Here is an 18,215-nt window from a genome sequence, read left to right on the forward strand (position 1 = left end):
CTGTACTAGGAATCCCATCCAGTTAAATACAAATATAAGAATGCTGTCATAAAACTCTTGGCATTGCTTGCACTGGAACACTGCACAGTACTCAAATGTGGGCCTATTTATTTCCTTTGTTATTCAGGTAGAAGGACTGGAAGTAACACAGGCAAGAGAGCCTGCCAGTGCTGACCATAAATCTAGAAATATGCAGTACTTAGTGGGGCAAGGTCACTTTATCCTCTCTCCATTCAGTTTCCCTTCCTCTCAGGGTAACTAATTGTCTGATAAGTTGCAGCCCAGGAGGATTTTTAATATGAGCTGTAATAGCTGTGTCAGACACAAAAATTATCACTCTTTTTTTCATTAGATGTGTTATTTTAGGTCAGGATGGTCAGTGTTTTGGACACTGGTTCACACAGTGATTACACATTCAGGTTCTGGATGAAGTTTGCTTTTCTCTACCTGCAAAGGGTGCTGCCTTAGGTCATTGACTCTTTGTTTGCCCATCTGTTGTGACCCTTCTACCATTTCCTATCTGAGGTGAAACAGTTCTTATTAGCTTCTGGTAAGCCACACCAGATGTATTCTGTTATGTGAAACATCTGCAGAATAATACATAGTCATATGGCAATGACATACGCTGGTAGGCCCATATGGCTATTACATACCCAGATGGGCCAAATGTCCAGAGAAAAGGCGGAGGTGACTGAATTTCTGACTGCTATGCTGATCCAATGAAGACAGTTGAACCAACTATTTGCTGTACAGTAAAATTCTACCTATTTAATTATTTTCTATGATACTTAGAGAGAAACATGGTCTCATTTAATGTATTCTACAGCACAAACTCAAATTTAATATTCTGAAGAAAACAGAGCACAAATATCTTTGATTGAAACAATATAATTTATTTTCATATTGTTGGGGTAGTTTTTTTGTAATGATCACCTAACTTCTTTAAAGACCTTAAATTGATTTATTACATCCTTAAGAAAGTCTACTCAAGAAGGGTGGGCTATTTTTTAAAACAATAGCTGAGTAAAGTATCACTAGTTTTTTCATCTATCTGTTGTCTTTTTACTGTGCCATCACTATTGTTATCTGCATTCATAATACAGGATAGCCGTCGATCCTGTGTAAGATCATCACATTTTTGCCAGGCTATCTCTTGATCATAGTGATAATGCTCTGACATTGCTATGACATCTTTCCTCCAGTCAGATCCTACACAGGGGTTTTAAAAGTGAATTTAGTCTGGTGAAAGGTATAAGATGGACAGCCCTTGAGACTGAAGTCTTCTGTCAGACACAGGCAGCAGTGCACATTTTCCCATACCATCCAACCAATGTGCTTCAACTCTGAATTGGAGTATGCATTCCTGGGGACAAGGAATAGTTCAGTCTCTGTATCTTTCTCTGTTCTTAGGTTCTCTATTGAGATTGCCAACAAAGATACCAGTTAATTCCAATTTTGGTCATTTTTGTGGTATAGACACCTGTGAACCAATTCACATCACATAAACCGTCACACATTTACAACAATTAACATTTATTATTATTATTATTATTATTATTACTCTTTTCCAGAATGGCAAAGAACTCAAGAATGAGTCTAGCAAGTGCCTCTGATGAAAATTATACTTTCTGCTGGAGAGTGTTCTGTGCTTGGGACTATTTAATAGGAAATCCAGAGGCTGCAGAAAGCAAAGCTGCTGCAATAGTTAATAGTATCAGGGTAAGCAATTAGACTCTGAACAAAAGCATAGTTTAGGTCTATTGCTTTGTAAATAGCAGAGTGGTGTTTCATCCGTTCCATTCCATACTATTTCTTTCCTGTTGTGCATTGTTTATTTCTGACTCTGATTACCTAGCAGAGGGCTAGTATCAAATATCTTATTGCTGCTTCATGCACTTGATCTGTGCGCCCAATTTTCACTGATGACATGAGTTATGGTCAACAGGCATGATATGTAAATTAGAGCTTCGGGTCACTTTGTCATGTGACATTTTTGTCAACAGTGTCATTCAGTTTCATTTATTGTGTGATGTTCCGACAGCAACATCTTAATCCCCATTATTACATGTGTTATTTGGAGTTAAAACCTTGAGACAAATTCTTCCTTGCTACAACTCTAATGAATCTTTGAATCAGGATCCTTTTAATATCCTGATAATATGCATTTATATTGTACTTTTGCCAGAACAGTTCAGGGGCATTTTATAACTAGATCAACATTAAAAGCTGCATTAAACATGAACCTTTTCCATTTAGATTTTTAAAAACAGACACAGCTTTCCTAATATCCAGAAGTAATTGATTCCATAACCTTGGCACATCGTCACTAAAAGCCCTTTGTCCAAATGACTCCAAATTGTCTAGGACAAACCAATAAACACTTTGATTTGTATCTCAAACACTGGGATGATTTATGCTGATATTATTTTGTAACATCTACATGTGGGTGTTACGTGCCTCATGGGAAACATGCAAGTGATGTATGCAGTATTGTTGTAGCTGTGTTGGTCCCGGGATATTAGAGAGACCAGGGTGGGTAAGGTAATATCTTTTAATGGGCCAATTTCTGTTGCTGTGAGAGACAGGCTTTTGAACTACACCGAGCTGTTCTGAAATGCAAGCTCAAAAGTTTGTCACTCTCACCAACAAAAGTTGGTCCAATAAAAGATATTACCTCAGCCACCTTGTCTCACACGGGTGATGTGTCCTTTCTCTGAACAACTCATAATCTAAGGGTCCCATCCTACATTAATAACTGCTAGTGGGGACCTCAGGTGCAGTCCTATTGAAGCAAATGGGACAACACAACCCACAGATCCACATTAGTGAATCCTAGAACAGGACTGGGATCTAAACAGTGAACATATTAGAAAGGAGTGAATATAGCATACGCCAGCAAAGAGAGGGTGATAAAGTTCTTAATGTCTTTGTTCCCCCAAAATCTCCTTTACTGCTTAAACCCACAGCATGCAGTACTCTTATTAAGTAAAGAAGCACAGAGCCGTATGTCAGCTGTTCCCTAATGCAGTGCAGGATCTGGCCATTTTAACTTCTATGGTTTGTAACGGGTAGAGGAAATGTTTATTGATTTTACTGAATGCTCCTAAAATGGTAATTCTGTGTTTCTTTCAAGGAAGCTATATTGGAAGAGCAGGAAAAGAAGAAAAGCAAAAACCTGTATGTATACATGGCTGAGGCTATTTTCAAAACCACTGTTTAAATGCAGATATAACATAATGTTGACCTATTTGTTTTATGACCTAAAAAAAAAATGCAGGAAACACCTACTTGTGCAAGGTGGCCTATCTGTAGCATTTGTTGTGTGACTCTTTTCCAGGGCTGTGACAATATGCTTAAGGATTATTGCAAACATCCTTGTGCTTCTCTCGCTTGCTGGAAGTATTTACATCATTTACTTTGTTGTGGATCGATCCCAAAAATTAGAGCGCACCAAAAAGGAACTGACGCTTTGGGAGAAAAATGAGGTACAGTATGTCAACTGTATTTGACCTCTTTGTTAGTCTGTAACTGTGCATTCTGGTTAGAGTTCTGTGTTCTGCAAAGTCTTCACAAGCCTCTTGGCTGGTTACAAATTACTGTTGATTTTGCTGATATCTGTCCATAGTTTGGGGAAAAACTCTGCCCAGCAGCCCCTCAATGGGTATAGAGGAGCCATGGGATTACTCCTGGCAATAAAGTTAAACACACGCATAATTGTTTTCAGAGTCAGGGCCTTAAACCCATGAAGGAAGTGTGCACTTCCTATGCGTCATGGAGCACAATTCTGCAAGGGTCGATTGCACTGGCGTTTTAGGGCTGCGAGAATAGGTCAGGGGAGACATGGGGGTGGAGCTTCTGCTACATGGATCCCCTGCACAATTACCACCTCCACTGCACAGCGAGGGATTCTTAGTGGCCACAGCGGGAGTGGGGATGCAGCAGTTCCTCAGGACACAGGGCCTGCAATTCTACTTGGCCCTTACATGGGCCGCAAAAGGAGGAAGCTTTGCGTGCATCCACGTTAAGAGCCAAGCAGATGCTGGTCCATGGGCAATAACAACTATTTCAAAAGTATTAGCTTGAGGATAGCAACTGATGAGTCAGATCAGAGAAGAACACTCTTCAGATTTCTTATTGTTAATATAAAGGTAATACTTCTACAATAACATAAACTATAATGTAGTTACTAAGGTGGGAGGCTTCTTAGCAATATTCCAGATCAAAAATTCTGGGTCACAAATGTCCTTACTCTTGTCAATGACACATTTAAAAGTAGAATTTGCTGAGTTATCGCAATCACCACTAAGTATTTCTAGTGCATCATCAAGATTTCAATCAGCAAGCAAAGAATTCTTAAAGTACCAAAGAAGGCTATGAAAAAGCATCATAAAGACTGTCTTTCTATTCTGTAGGTGAGTGTTGTTGTTTCACTAATTACTATGATTGCACCCTCTGCATTTGAACTTGTGGCAGCGCTAGAGATGTACCACCCTAGAACCACTCTTCGCTTTCAGCTTGCCAGGTACTAGGCATATTCAGTATCAAAGCAATTTTTGGTTTGTTTGGTGGGAGGGAAGAAATGTACTGATGACACATTTTACTTCAGCCAGTGTAGAACATGAATAGAAGTCTTCGGAATAACCCTGCTGGATGACTGTCCCCCATATATTATGCTTGTTGTTTTCAGGGTTCTCGTTTTATATCTGGGAAACCTCTACAGTTTAATTATTGCTCTGTTGGATAAAGTGGACAGCATGAGTATCGCTGTAAGTATAGCTGCTATTATTATAAGTCTTAAAACTAGCTAACTTTACACATAGAACTATTATTGTAGCATATTTAAAGTCCAAAATAAATTTGTTTGAAACCCAAATATACCTATTGAAATATAGTGGAACTCTGATTAGAAGATCAGTTGTGGTATTCATTCATAAATCTTTTCCGTCATCTAGAAATTCAGATCCATAGGGATGCTGATAAATAACACAGATAGCCATTCTGTGCATCGTTTAACTACTTTGGTAAACTAGGTCACCATTTTAGACCAAATATTTCAACCTAGTCTAAAATCAACTTCCTGTTTTGTGCCTACAAAACTAGTAGATCATTTGCACATACAAATCAGGAAATTAGGTGCCTAGCCACCTAACTAGTCCATGAAATTACATGGCTGAGCACATAAATGGGTGCCTTTGCAATTTTGGACACATGGACATCTGCACAGTTTTTCAGACAAATGGAGACCACAGCTGAAAATGTAGCACTTAGACACTTAGATTAAACTTCTGTTCCATTCTTTCAGGAAGCTGAAGCTAACAGCAGTGCAAGTAACTGGATAGATTCTACCACCTTCTTAGCCACCAGAACCCTTCCCGAAGAAGACAACTTATCTACAACTATCCCTGATATAAGAATTAGGAGAAACAGTACATTGACTCTGGAAAAGAGTCATATTCAGAACTACACAATACCTCTCGTGCTGGTTAACCAGACAACTTCCCATCCCTACAACATGCAAAGTCAGAAGGATCAGTGCTGGGAAACATACGTTGGTCAGGTAAGTCCCTTTTTTCCCTATTAAGAAAAATAGACTAAATACATTGCTTTGCTTTACTAACAAATTAAAAAATCACACGGAGGTGTTATATTCCTTTCCAGAGTTCTTATCAAGGCCAGACCTAAGAATATACAGAGTGACATGGATCTAAAATAAGTAGTACCTGTTGTCTCTCTCTGACCAACCCTCCCATTCAATTCACCTGGAACTTCTGCCCTTATACAATGACAACCCACCTGATTTACTATTTATATGCCAGATTCAAAGATAGAAAATCCAGCTGTTGAATCAGACTTGACTTAGCCAGCAATTGTGGGGGCACAGAATGGGGGCTCTCTCATCCAAGCAGGGCATCTCTGAGAATGCAGAGGAGCATGAATCCCCCTGCACTCAGAGTCATCACCACAGCAGTCCCAGGGTGGCTGGGTGGAGTCCCTGCAGGGAATTCCCCTCTGGTATTTGCAGTCCTGCTGGGTGCCTGACAGAGATACATAAGTGGGAGCTGGAATGAATAAGGAAATCTCATAGAAAACCCCAAGTAACTATTGCCACTTACTTTCAAGATTTTAAATTTAAAATATAAGATGAGTGCCAGACCCCACCAGTCCTTGTTCAGGCCTCGTAGTTCATAAGTCCCTACCCTACTCGGGCAACTGGCATTCCCCTGGGGGTAAAAGGAATTCCTGGGTGGCATAGAGGGCACTTTTGGACAGTCCAGGACTGGAAAGAGGCAGAGCACAGCACAGCACACTGATCTGGTGATGGCCAGCCGGAAGAACAGTCCCTAGGGAACCTCTGTAGATGATGTAACTTAGATATTTGTTTCAGACATTAGGAGATTCTACATTTGACAGGGGGTGGCCTCTAGTCAGACTGAGGGTCAAATCAATGGAAAGATGGCTTGGAGTCCTTCTTCCTGCTCCAGTTATAGATCCTCCATTGAACACAGCTCAGCTAGACCTGGTGCATCAAGCCGATAGGGGTGTACTACTGTTCATATCTTGTCTCTTAGGGCTTGTCTACACTTACCAAGGGATCGACGATCAATGCATCGGCGGTCGATTTGGTGGGTCTAGTGAAGTCCGACCCGCTAAATCGACCGCAGATTGCTCTCCCATCGACTCCTGTACTCCACTGAATCGAGAAGAGTAGGGGGAGTCGACAGGAGAGCATCTGCCATCGACACTGTGTAGTGTGGACCCCGCGGTAAGTAGATCTAAGCTATATCAATTTGAGTTATGCTATTAACGTAACTCAAATTGCATAGCTTAGATCGAATTTCCCCTGTAGTGTAGACAAGGCCTTAGACTGAGCAACCAACCAGCACATACTCAGGATACTGAGAGCACATTGCAACTAGAACTGTGTGAAAATTTTGCAATGAATTGCCCGATGGGCAAAATTTGCATATTTTCAAATTTGGAAGGGTGTGGCAGGGGGAGTTCCACATATCAGTGGCAGTGCTGTGAAAGTCTGTCCCGGGGCCCAGGTTGGTTAGCGGATGGATCAAGGGGAGGGAACCACTTTCTCCACCACTTTCTCTGTCCACTTTGCAGGGATGGATGTGGACGTTATTATTCATTATGCTTTGACAGTGTTTCTGTGTTGTGAAATGTCCTTTTCTTTCAGAGCTTATACTCTAAAGCCCTGATCTTGCATTCACATCTGCACTGGAAGACCTCTGAAACTGTGCACAGACTCAGAGATCCACCCGGACAGATCTGAATGCAGGATTGAAACCTAAACCAATCAGGTGATTGTTCACATGCACATTGTCCCATGTCTCTGCATGACCTATTCATTCTGTTCTTTAAGCCAGAAGGGAATTAGATGTTCTCTCAGTACTTTACACAATAGGAAACTTGTTTTCAAACCCCTGCCAGTTCGTCAGTATGGATGCATGTCGGGGAGAAAGAGATGTACAGTGTGCAGATGTGCTTGTTATTGCAGAAAACTATCTGTCCTGGGATAATGGTTGTTGGTAGATTGCCCCTATGAGAGGTTGGGATTTGTTTGTAGCCCTTATTTTGGATTGCTGATGATAGAACAAAAATACTAAGGGGAAATTTGAACTAATTCTACTCCACCCACCCCCCAAAAGGTAATTTAACTCCATTATGTCTCAATGTGTTTTGGTCTCAAAGGGCTTCATTTATCAGTGCCACACTTCCAGTCTGGTGGCCTGAACCTCCTTGGATTAATAGGCCTCTGTATTGTTTAGCCCCTTGTTCAAAAACAACATAAGAATGGCCATACTGGGTCAGAGCAATGGTCTATGTAGCCCAGTATTCTGTCTTCCGACAGAGGCTGGTGCCAGATGCTCCAAAGGGAATGAACGGAACAGGGCAATTATCAAGTGATCCATGCCCTGTCATCCAGTCCCAGCTTCTGGCAGTTAGAGGCTTAGGGACACCCAGAGCACCAGGTTGCATCCCTGAACATCTAAGCTAATAATTTATCCTCCATTAATTTATCTAATTATTTTTTGAACCCAGTTACAGTTTTGTCTTTCACAACAACCCCTGGCAACGAGTTCCATGGGTTGACTGTGCGTTGTGTGAAGAAGTATTTCCTTATGTTTGTTTTAAACCTGCTGCTATTAATTTCATTGGGTGACCCCTGGTTCTTGTGTTATCTGAGGGGGTAAATAACATTTCCCTATTCAATTTCTCCACACCAGTCATGATTTTATAAACCTCTATCATTTCCCCCTTAGTCATCTCTTTTCTAAGCTGAACAGGCCAGGTCTTTTAAATTTCTCCTCAGATGAACGCTGTTCCATACCCTAATCATTTTTGTTGCCCTTCTCTGTACTTTTTCCTATTCTATTATATCTTTTTTTGAGATGGGGACCAGAACTGCATACAGTATTCCAAGTGCAGGCATACCATGGATTTATATAGCAACATTATGATATTTTCTGTCTCCTTATCTCTCGCTTTCCTAATGGTTCCTAACATTCTGTTCGTTTTTTTTACTGCTGCTGCACATTGAGCAGACGTTTTCAGAGAATTATCCACAATGACTCCAAGATTTCTTTTCTGAGTGGTAACAGCTAATTAGACCCCATCATTTTGTATGTATAGTTGGGATTATGTTTTCCAATGTGCATTACTTTGCATTTAACAACATTGAATTTCATCTGCCATTTTCTTGTCCAGACACCCAGTTTTGTGAGGTCCCTTTGTAACTCTTCACTATTTACTTTGGACTTAAATATCAAGTAAATTTGCAATCTTTGCCACCTCACTGTTCAACCCTTTTTCCAGATCATTTATGAATATGTTGAATAGCAGTAGTCCCAGTACAATTTCCCTGGGGGACGCAGCTATTTACCTCTCTCCATTCTGAAAACTGACCATTTATTCCTCCCCTTTGTTTCCTAACCTTTAAGCAGTTACTGATCCATGAGAGGACCTACCCTCTTATCCCATGACTGCTTTGTTTGCATAAGGGCCTTTGGTGAGGGACCTTGTCAAAAACTTTCTGAAAATCCAAGTACACTATATCCACTGGATCACTCTTGTCCATGTGCTTGTTGACCCCCTCAAAGGATTCTAATATATCGGTGAGGCATGATTTCCCTTTACAAAAGCCATGTTGACTTTTCCCCAACAAATCACGTTCATCAAGCAAGAACTCTTTATTTAAAAAATAACAAAAATATTGGGTTCTTTAGTCTGGTTTGATCATCTGGGGCAAAATTCTCCTTCTGGATTTGTCTGGCAGATCTCTGTTCTGATATTCTCCTTGCCCTATATGTATGCAGCTCCCAGTGAAATCATTAGGACCTGCACTCTTGTAGGGTGAAGAGAATATTGATGTCATAGTGTGTCACTCAGCCAGTTTAGTGTAACTACATCCTACAGGTTCTATTTATTGTCTTGTGTTTGGGAGCAGTTGAAAGATTTGGATGATTGGAGTTCTTAGAGGAATGAGGTAGTTATTTATAATTGGTTGACTTTTTAAAAAAAGTATGGGCCAAAATTGTTTGGGGCTGGAGTTTTCTTGTTTAATTATGTGTTTGAATTGTGTATTTTTTAAGACTCTGTTAAAGTCCCATGAACCTTGGATAGCCATGCACAGATACAAGTTGTAATAATAAATAGATCCAGTGTGTCTCTTTCAGAGCACTGTGATCTCATCTTTAACTGGTTATGCTCTTGGTTTTAAGAGGCAGTACTTCTCAGCACTAATCAAAAATGCATTAAAAACAACCATGTACAATAAATCCAGAAGCATGACTGCTATAGCAGAAGTGAAAAACTTTGTTAGTTAATAAAGATAACTTTTCAAAACAGACAGATTGAGTCATTAAAAAGAACATTCTAATTCACTATAACCAGTACTTTATCTGATGCAAGCAATAAGCAGCATGATGAACACTGGCACCAGACGTTTGCCCTTCCTGGAACAGAAACATGTAAAGAAACATTAAAGCAGGAAAAACTAATTGAAGGGTATGTTATAGATTCAGGGTATGTTACATCAGGATTGTAAGCATGAGTCAAGTGCAAATATCTCTAGAGCTTTATGCAAATCCTTTGCTTTGAACATGACTCAATAGCTTGGTACATACTGTGTTTCAGGAAATGCTGAAGCTGTCAATTATTGACATGATTTTCACAGTGGCAAGCATCCTGCTAATAGACTTTTTCCGTGGACTATTTGTCCGATACTTAAGTGATTGCTGGTGCTGGGATCTGGAAAGCAAGTTTGTAAGTACAGACTTTTATTTTAGTAAAATCATTCTGAAATATGATGAAAATTGGACAGACTAAGTCTGTCCCTTAAGGCCCTTGAGTTCATCAGTAGTTTCTTTGGCAACAATTAGGTTATCCATATGGGCACAGCAAGCCTAAGGATATATGTACACTTCAAACTGGGGGTGTGATACTTGCACTAGCACTGCTCAAGCTAGTGCACTAAAAATAGAACATTGCCGTGGCAGCACGAGCAGCGGCAGGGGCTAACCACTCCGAGCGTGTGCCTATCAGAGCATGCTAGGTTAGGTACTCCGGGGGGCTAGCCACTCATACTGTCATGGCTACACCCTGAGCTAGCTCGAGTATGTCTTCTTGAGCTGGGAATCACACCCTGAGCTCGAAGTGTAGACTTGTCCTAAGGGCATAGGTAGGCTGAATTTAAACTGGAGGGCACAGAGCAAACAGTGAGATTACTTCAAGCTCGCTGCCAGCTGTGGCCAACGCCCTGACTCCCACATCATTCTCATAATGAGATTATGGATCAGTCCCACAGTCAAAGATGACTAATAGATGGACCTTTTGAAAATGGAGAGTGGGTGGCTTCTAACTTCCTCTCCAGCTATGACAATGCCCCATGAGATATCAAGTGATGCAAGATACAATAATTATAAGCACACAGTCCTGAAAAATAAAGATCACAGTAAGTAATGCTTGGCTAGGGAGCAGCTGTTGCCATAAAATCCTGATATACAGTCTGTCTTTAGTAGCTAATTTAAAAAGTGGAGTGGAGTGCAATTAGCTTGAGTGTCCCAACCCCGCAAGTGCAGGTTTGACTACATGCCTGCTGCACGTCGAAGAGCGATACTTACACTGGAGATTTCAGACTGCAATCTATTCCATGAATTTATACAGGCTCATATTTTAGATAGTAGATATTAAAAATATTGAAACAAGTTGTTTACCATTCATTGTATTTCTTGTAGCCGGAATATGGAGAATTCAAAATTGCAGAGAATGTGCTACATTTGGTCTACAACCAAGGAATGATTTGGTATGTAATATATATAAGCATTTTTCTTGTCCTTGGTTGGTTACCAAGATAATTTATTACCTAAACCTCAAACTCACCATATATCCAAATAGGAGTTTAGTAAGGGAGCACTGCATGATTATTAACATTTTCACACTGATACAACATGAGGGGTTATTTAGAACTACTCATATACCTTATTGTAACATAACTAAAATTGACTGGAGGCGTGTTGATTACTTTGAAATTATATATTTCTTTCTAGGATGGGAGCCTTCTTTTCACCCTGCCTCCCAGCATTCAATGTTCTGAAGTTGATTGGGCTTATGTACCTGAGGAGCTGGGCTGTGTTAACATGTAACGTACCACATCAGCAGGTTTTCAGAGCTTCAAGGTTAGTTAAAATAAAGACAATATTCAATGTAAGGAGAAGAAATGTATTATCTGACTAAATGAAATGAGTAACCTTGAATGCTGGAAATAAAAAGTAAAATTAGATTTAATATATTAACTTTGAGGCCTTCAGCAAAAATCTGTAAAGGAAAATATAGTTAGTGAAGAGAGGGAGGTAGAAAGCAGCATTGTATTGGAGAGAATTATCAAATGAAAGTGCATCACAAGGGCATAAAGGGACCTGTGTAGCTTGGGATTTGTGATTATACACAGAACCTTTCACATCTATGTCACAGGGTCAAAGTCAGTAGTGACTGTAAGTTATTACTGGATGCCTGTTGGGGTTTGAATCCGGCCCTTTAAGAGTAAATCATACGGAGTATCCAATTTATAGAGTAGAGTAGATGCAGCTTATACTATCAAAAAAATGTTTTTGCTGTATAGCTTACACTGGTTTCCACAGTAAAATAAGCTACACAAGCAAAAGCATTTTTTACATCAGTATAACTGTATCTACACACTAGAGCTTTTGTGGGCATAGAAACATTGCAAAAAAAAATCATACTCCAAACTGTCACTGAATTCAACCATTTAAGTAAGTGTTTGCAAGATCGGTGCCTAGTGTTTCTTTATGTATAGGGCCCTACCAAATTCACGGTCCATTTTGGTCAATTTCATGGTTATAGGATTTTAAAAAATCGTAAATTTCATGATTTCAGCTATTTAAATCTGAAATGTCACCGGGTTGTAATTGTAGGGACCTGATCCAAAAAGGAGTTGTGGGGTGGGGGGCCACGGCGTTATTGTAGGGTATTGTAGTGTTGCGGTTCTGCTACCCTTACTTCTGTGTTGCTGCTGGCAGCGGTGCTGCCTTCAGAGTTGGGCAGCTGCAGAGCGGCGGCGGCTGCTGGCTGGGAACCCAGCTCTGAAGGCAGAGCTGCCACCCGCAGCAGCGCAGAAGTAAGGATGGCCTGGTATGGTATTGCCACCCTTCCTTCTGTGCTGCGGCTGACAGGGCTCTGCCTTTAGAGCTGGGCGTCCGGCCAACAGCCACCACTCTCCAGTCACCCAGCTCTGAAGGCAGTGCAGAAGTAAGGGTGGCAATCCTGTGACACCCTTAAATAACTTATCGACCCCCACTCCAATTGCCTTTTGGGTCAGGACCCACCATTTGAGAAATGCTGGTTTCCTCTGTGAAATCTGTATCGTATAGGGTAAAAGCGCACAAAAGGCCAGATTTCACAGTACGTTTTTCATGGCCATGAATTTGTTAGGGCCCTATATATGTACTATGAAGTATCAACTACTGTACCTTACGTTACACAACAGTGTTACCTTTGTTACATTTTTTCCTCAATACCTCAATTTCTTGCCAAAAGGTAAATAATTAAGGATTTTTTTTCAAGTCTTTAAGTCATGTCAAAAATAACATGTTCTTAAGATCTAAAAATAAATGAATACCCAAACCTTCATAAATATTTTTTAAACAGAACTTTGAAGCAACCTCAGTTTTTGCAGTGTGGATACTATAAATAGTTATCTGGATGTATAAGTGATATCTAGAGAACACAGCAAATAGAATTTTGATCATTAAGAATCTGCGCAAGGCCAGTGTGTACGGACTGCCCAGATTTATTTCCTGACCATAACGGAAAACAATATTGATGTTTCAGAAGTGTAGCTCTTGCACTTGTCAGGTTGATGTAGATTTGTATCCTGCACATTGGCTCTGGTTGTCTGTATCGTTAATACAACATGAAAAATGTTATGTTTTTTTGCAGATCTAATAACTTCTACTTGGCTATGTTGCTCTTTATGTTATTCTTGTGCATGTTACCAACAATTTTTGCTATTGCCCGATATAAACCATCTTTAAGCTGCGGTCCATTTAGGTAAGTTGTACTGAAATAATAACTGTAGTGAGTTGTTAGTTCCCTTATCTCAATAAATTAAACAGTTTTCAATGGAAATATTGCTGGATTGCTGATAAATAAAAGTTAATTTGATGTCCTACTTATAATTAATATATGGTGTCCTACTTATGCCAAAAATGTCTAGTTCAGACATAAAATGGTGTTAAACTACCTGAATATATACAATGGTATCTGACCCAAGTCTTTTAATCTATTTTATCAGCTGCAGACATTTTGTCATTATCTGCATAGTTCAGTTGTAATATGTTTGCGTGATGTAATGCAATATACTACAAGTCACATCATCTCTGAACTTCAAGAACAAAAACAACGAGGAGCTCTTGGGGCACCTTAGAGACTAACAAATTTATTTGGGCATAAGCTTTCGTGGGCTAGAACAAAGTATCTCAAGTCAGACACCCTCAAACTGAGGCACCCAAAATTGGTGAACACGTGGAAATTCTCGCCATATTTTAAAAATAGATTGATTCCATTCAATTTTTCCATTGATTTCAATGGGAGCTGGATTAGTCATAATGATCTTCCATAAAAATATGTTTTATTCAATGCAATATTATTTTCACATGATAAATGCTGACAATTTTCTTAGAGTTCAATTCAACTTTTTCCCCCTTAGTGGACAAGAGAAAATATATGATATTGTGTCTGAAACAATTAAAGCAGATTTTCCTGTATGGTTCAACACAGTGATTAATTATATCAGCAGCCCTGTAGTTGTCCTCCCTGCATTATTACTTCTATTGTAAGTATTTTACATTTCATAGTGATATTACTCTATCAGTACTGTATCTATCTGTAAATAGTTAAATCTTAATAGTTGGGGGAAAATATTGTGTGACAGTAATTTTATAAAACCAATTGGAAAAGTCTTGTTGAATTTATGGATTAGGGATCAGTCGGGAGTGGGAACATGCTTAAAGCATAACATCAAATGTTTAAGATAAACACTTCCTCCTTCCATTAGTTTCACTGGAGTGAGTGCTCTTAAATATTTGATGGCATGATATGACCATTTGATTTTCAGATTCATATGAGCCAATCTATGTTAGTCTTTAATTTAAGCAACAAAACCTAGCACAACAGCCCTTTATGGGTCCAGCAAAGGCCAGTAGTGGTAAAGTGTTGAGAGACAGTTGACAACCATTGGCAACGACGTGGAATACTGGGTTTGCTCTCCCAGTGTTCAGTAAGGTTACTTGCTGTCAAGGCTTGGCCTAATAGTAGTTCTATGAGCTTTCCAGACCTCTGTTTCTCTTTCAGGAGTGTCTCAGAAACCAATCTTCTGTTTATTATTGGTCAGTAGTTCAGTATATGACTGCACACAGGGCTTAATCTGTCATCTACAGAAGCTACTCAGTCATCCTGATTACTGACAGGATAAATTAATTATCAAGGCCTGCTCTCAAATGTTAATTTAATATAGTTTTCTGCAGTCTCTCCAGTCCTTTCCACCCCACTCCTTAAATAATCACATCTGGGAGTTGATATTTATTTTGAGCTGTTTGAAAGATACATCACTTTCACAAAATATCATTCAGCCCATATTTTCTCCTTCATATTCATTGGATATGTTAATTTCCTATGATCAGGCCTGGAAAAAATTAACCTGGTCACTTCATTTGAGCCAGGCAGATGGGCATTTCCTAATTAATAACTCCTCCACTGTTCCCTTAAAGATCTTTTGTACCTTATCTCTGTTATTGTTTTGTTTCCTATTAGTTTCCACCTAACATCCTCGTTTGATTTAACTCTATGCAGTCAGGCAGGATAACAACAAGCAGGTAAACCGAGGTGTATATGATATTCATAAAAAAACCCCTCATGCACACATTCTCCACAGAGGGTGAGAAAGATGTTAAGAGAAATAGCCATTGCATAGCAAACACTTCACAATGTGCAGAAGCATTATATTATACTAAGTTGCATTGTGTGTCGAATATGCAAACCTACTATGTTTTGTATGGTGTCCTCAAAGCTGCTCCTATATTCTGCCCATCTCCACAAAAAGAACTTAGTTTTGAAAGCTAAAAGAGCAGGCGGAGGGAGTGAATGCCACAATGTGTATTATTTTGTTTCTGTGTGCAGTACTCAGAATGAAGGTCCAGATTCTCAGCTAGTGTGAATCAGAGCAGATCCATCTGGTCCTAAATATGTTAAACAAGAAGGTGGGATTTTTGCACGTGAAAATAATGCATGCACAATTGGGAATGTCTGTTGAAAATTTAGTTTTTAATGTCACCTATATGTTAAGCTGTGGAACTCCAAAGAATTAACTGCCAGACCTTCAAAAAGCTTGTTTGTCTTTTGCATCCCTGTCCCAATGCAACGGACAAAGCTGGAGAGGAACAGAAATCATATTCCATTTCTGTGCCATGTGAGCCTTTCTGAAAGAACATTGCTAGGAATGTTTCAGATGTGATTCACAGATAGCCCTGTGTTCCTCTTTTCTAGCATGCTAATTTATTACCTGCAGAGTATTGCAAGGTCATTAAAATTCACCAACAGGCAACTGAGGATGCAGATCCAAAGTGTAAGTACTGATTGAAAACATTTATTACACGCTTCTTGGTGGCTTTTCACAAAGCACTAATCTTAACTAAAATTCTAAAGTTGATTTAAGTGTTTTGTATCATAAAATTAATCCTGTATTCATACCTCTTATTTGCTAACTCGTTTGCCTTCTAACATCCAAACTATTAGTTAATCATCCATATATTTATATTTTTTAGGAAAGAACCGAAGACAAGAAAAAGGTGGTTCACATAGCAGTAGGTAAGTTGGGAGCTTTTATAAATACATCTGTAAATAAAGCATTTGGCCATTTTTATCTCTTGTATGCACAGTAAGTACAAATAAAAAATATATTGGGTGCAGTATAAGCCTGCTACACTTCTAGTGTCAGTTTTAGCATTAGCCTAGCATTCACTGTAATTGTTTTTATCCTATGAGGTGATTATGCGATGGGAAAATTATTATACATTTTACAACTGATAATAAGTGAAATGTGGATCTCTCTAAAGATCTTCTAAAGGCTTTAGGTTGCCTAATCAAATTAAAAGCATGGGGCCAGATTCTGCTCTCATTTATACTAGTGTCAATCTGTAGTAACTCATTGGCTTAAACGGAATTTCTGTGGATTGACATTGATGTAATGAGAGCAGAATCTGGCCTATGTAGTGTAAACTAGTTTGAATTATTAGCAATAGACTAGCAAAAGAATTTAAATCTAGATGGACTGTTCAATTTCACCTTTTTCTACTAATTACTGTGTAACAATGCTGGTAGTGTTCAAACTTATACATTCATGAAACCCCTCATTCAAAAATAAACGTTTCTTACTGGGCCAAATCCAACAGACACATAAATGGTGGTGTATGTTATTTGTTGGGTCAAGAAGTAGGAATGTAGTATGCAGCAATAGTATACTATTTGTAATAGAGAATATAGTATACAGTAATATTTTACAATTGGTAGTATACAGTAAATTAGACCAGTATGGTTTGGGGGGGCTCAAATTCAGCTCTTGGCATTGGTGGGTGCAAATGCCACTGAAGTCGATGGAAGCTTCGCTCACTTACATTAGAGTTTAATTTGGCCCAGCTGCTGTTAGTAATGGTGGAACATAAGCTCAGCTGATGCTCTTGGGAAGAGAAGGCCTTATCTTTATATCCTCCAGTTGGTTTCTTTTCCTATAATCCTCATTTCATGGATTTGGTGTGTAAATTACACTAATTTTGCATATGTACTAAATGCCAAATCAGTGCAATTACAATACTTTTGCCACTTTCAACAATTTTCTGATCAACAAGCACCTGACATGCATTGGGCACCATCTATCCAGCTGGGTTCTTATACTGACTCCGATCACCACACCATCTCGGTGCTCAGTGCTTGTCTCCACTGAATTTGCCCAGAGGATTCTATGGGAACGCCATCCATTTACTGCAGGCTGAAGTTGAGTCAATTTGTTTTCCTTCTTAAAGGTCTGACAGCTCCAGTTACAATCACTCTCTGCTTTTTCTAGCCAGAATTCAGAATTTAGAGGGAAATGACAAAAGACCAGAGCAGGAGAATGACCTCACCAGTCAGGAGTCCTCAGCTCGGTCATCAACACCCCGAAAGAATGGCAGCGTCTTGAATTTTGAATCTCCAGTGACCAAAGGCAGCAGAATACAAACAATCTCACAATCTATACCGCAAGCTGATATTTCTAGGCCAGTGAATATAACTCCAACAACTCCAATCCCCTTAACACCAACTCCCACTGTTCCTAGCATACAGAAGCGTAGAATTGAGCAGGTTGCAAACAGGTGAGGCTGTCTCCTAGTTCTGAAATGAAATGTATTTCAATATGTTCATGAAATACTTGTTTTTATTTACAAAATTTGTGTAACCAAATTAACTCTGTCACGAACAAAACATTGGCAGAATAGTTTTTAAAAACAGCTTTGCTCACAGGCACTTGGCTACTATGGAATGGTAGCAATCACCTTTGATTGCTAGAGTGGATTATAGTACTTTTGTGCGGATATAGTTTATAAAGTTCCTAAACTTGTTTAAAGTAAAGATAAAACCCTCCAAATTACACTACATTA

General features: G+C 39.3%; 1 protein-coding gene across 1 annotated transcript in view; it reads left to right on the forward strand.

The window, feature by feature from the left end:
- Window positions 1–18,215, forward strand: part of TMC3 (transmembrane channel like 3) — a 34,557-nt gene that overhangs the window by 14,465 nt on the left and 1,877 nt on the right. Inside the window, exons 9-22 of the mRNA XM_043524092.1 lie at window positions 1,572–1,719; window positions 3,134–3,177; window positions 3,338–3,485; window positions 4,413–4,522; window positions 4,688–4,766; window positions 5,303–5,557; window positions 10,147–10,275; window positions 11,247–11,314; window positions 11,559–11,687; window positions 13,468–13,578; window positions 14,237–14,362; window positions 16,072–16,150; window positions 16,350–16,392; window positions 17,645–17,930. Coding sequence (XP_043380027.1) covers window positions 1,572–1,719; window positions 3,134–3,177; window positions 3,338–3,485; window positions 4,413–4,522; window positions 4,688–4,766; window positions 5,303–5,557; window positions 10,147–10,275; window positions 11,247–11,314; window positions 11,559–11,687; window positions 13,468–13,578; window positions 14,237–14,362; window positions 16,072–16,150; window positions 16,350–16,392; window positions 17,645–17,930 — 1,755 coding nt within the window. The remainder of the gene's footprint in view (window positions 1–1,571; window positions 1,720–3,133; window positions 3,178–3,337; window positions 3,486–4,412; window positions 4,523–4,687; window positions 4,767–5,302; window positions 5,558–10,146; window positions 10,276–11,246; window positions 11,315–11,558; window positions 11,688–13,467; window positions 13,579–14,236; window positions 14,363–16,071; window positions 16,151–16,349; window positions 16,393–17,644; window positions 17,931–18,215) is intronic.

This window comes from Chelonia mydas, chromosome 10 (genome assembly GCF_015237465.2).
Source record: "Chelonia mydas isolate rCheMyd1 chromosome 10, rCheMyd1.pri.v2, whole genome shotgun sequence".
Taxonomy (NCBI): domain Eukaryota; kingdom Metazoa; phylum Chordata; order Testudines; family Cheloniidae; genus Chelonia; species Chelonia mydas.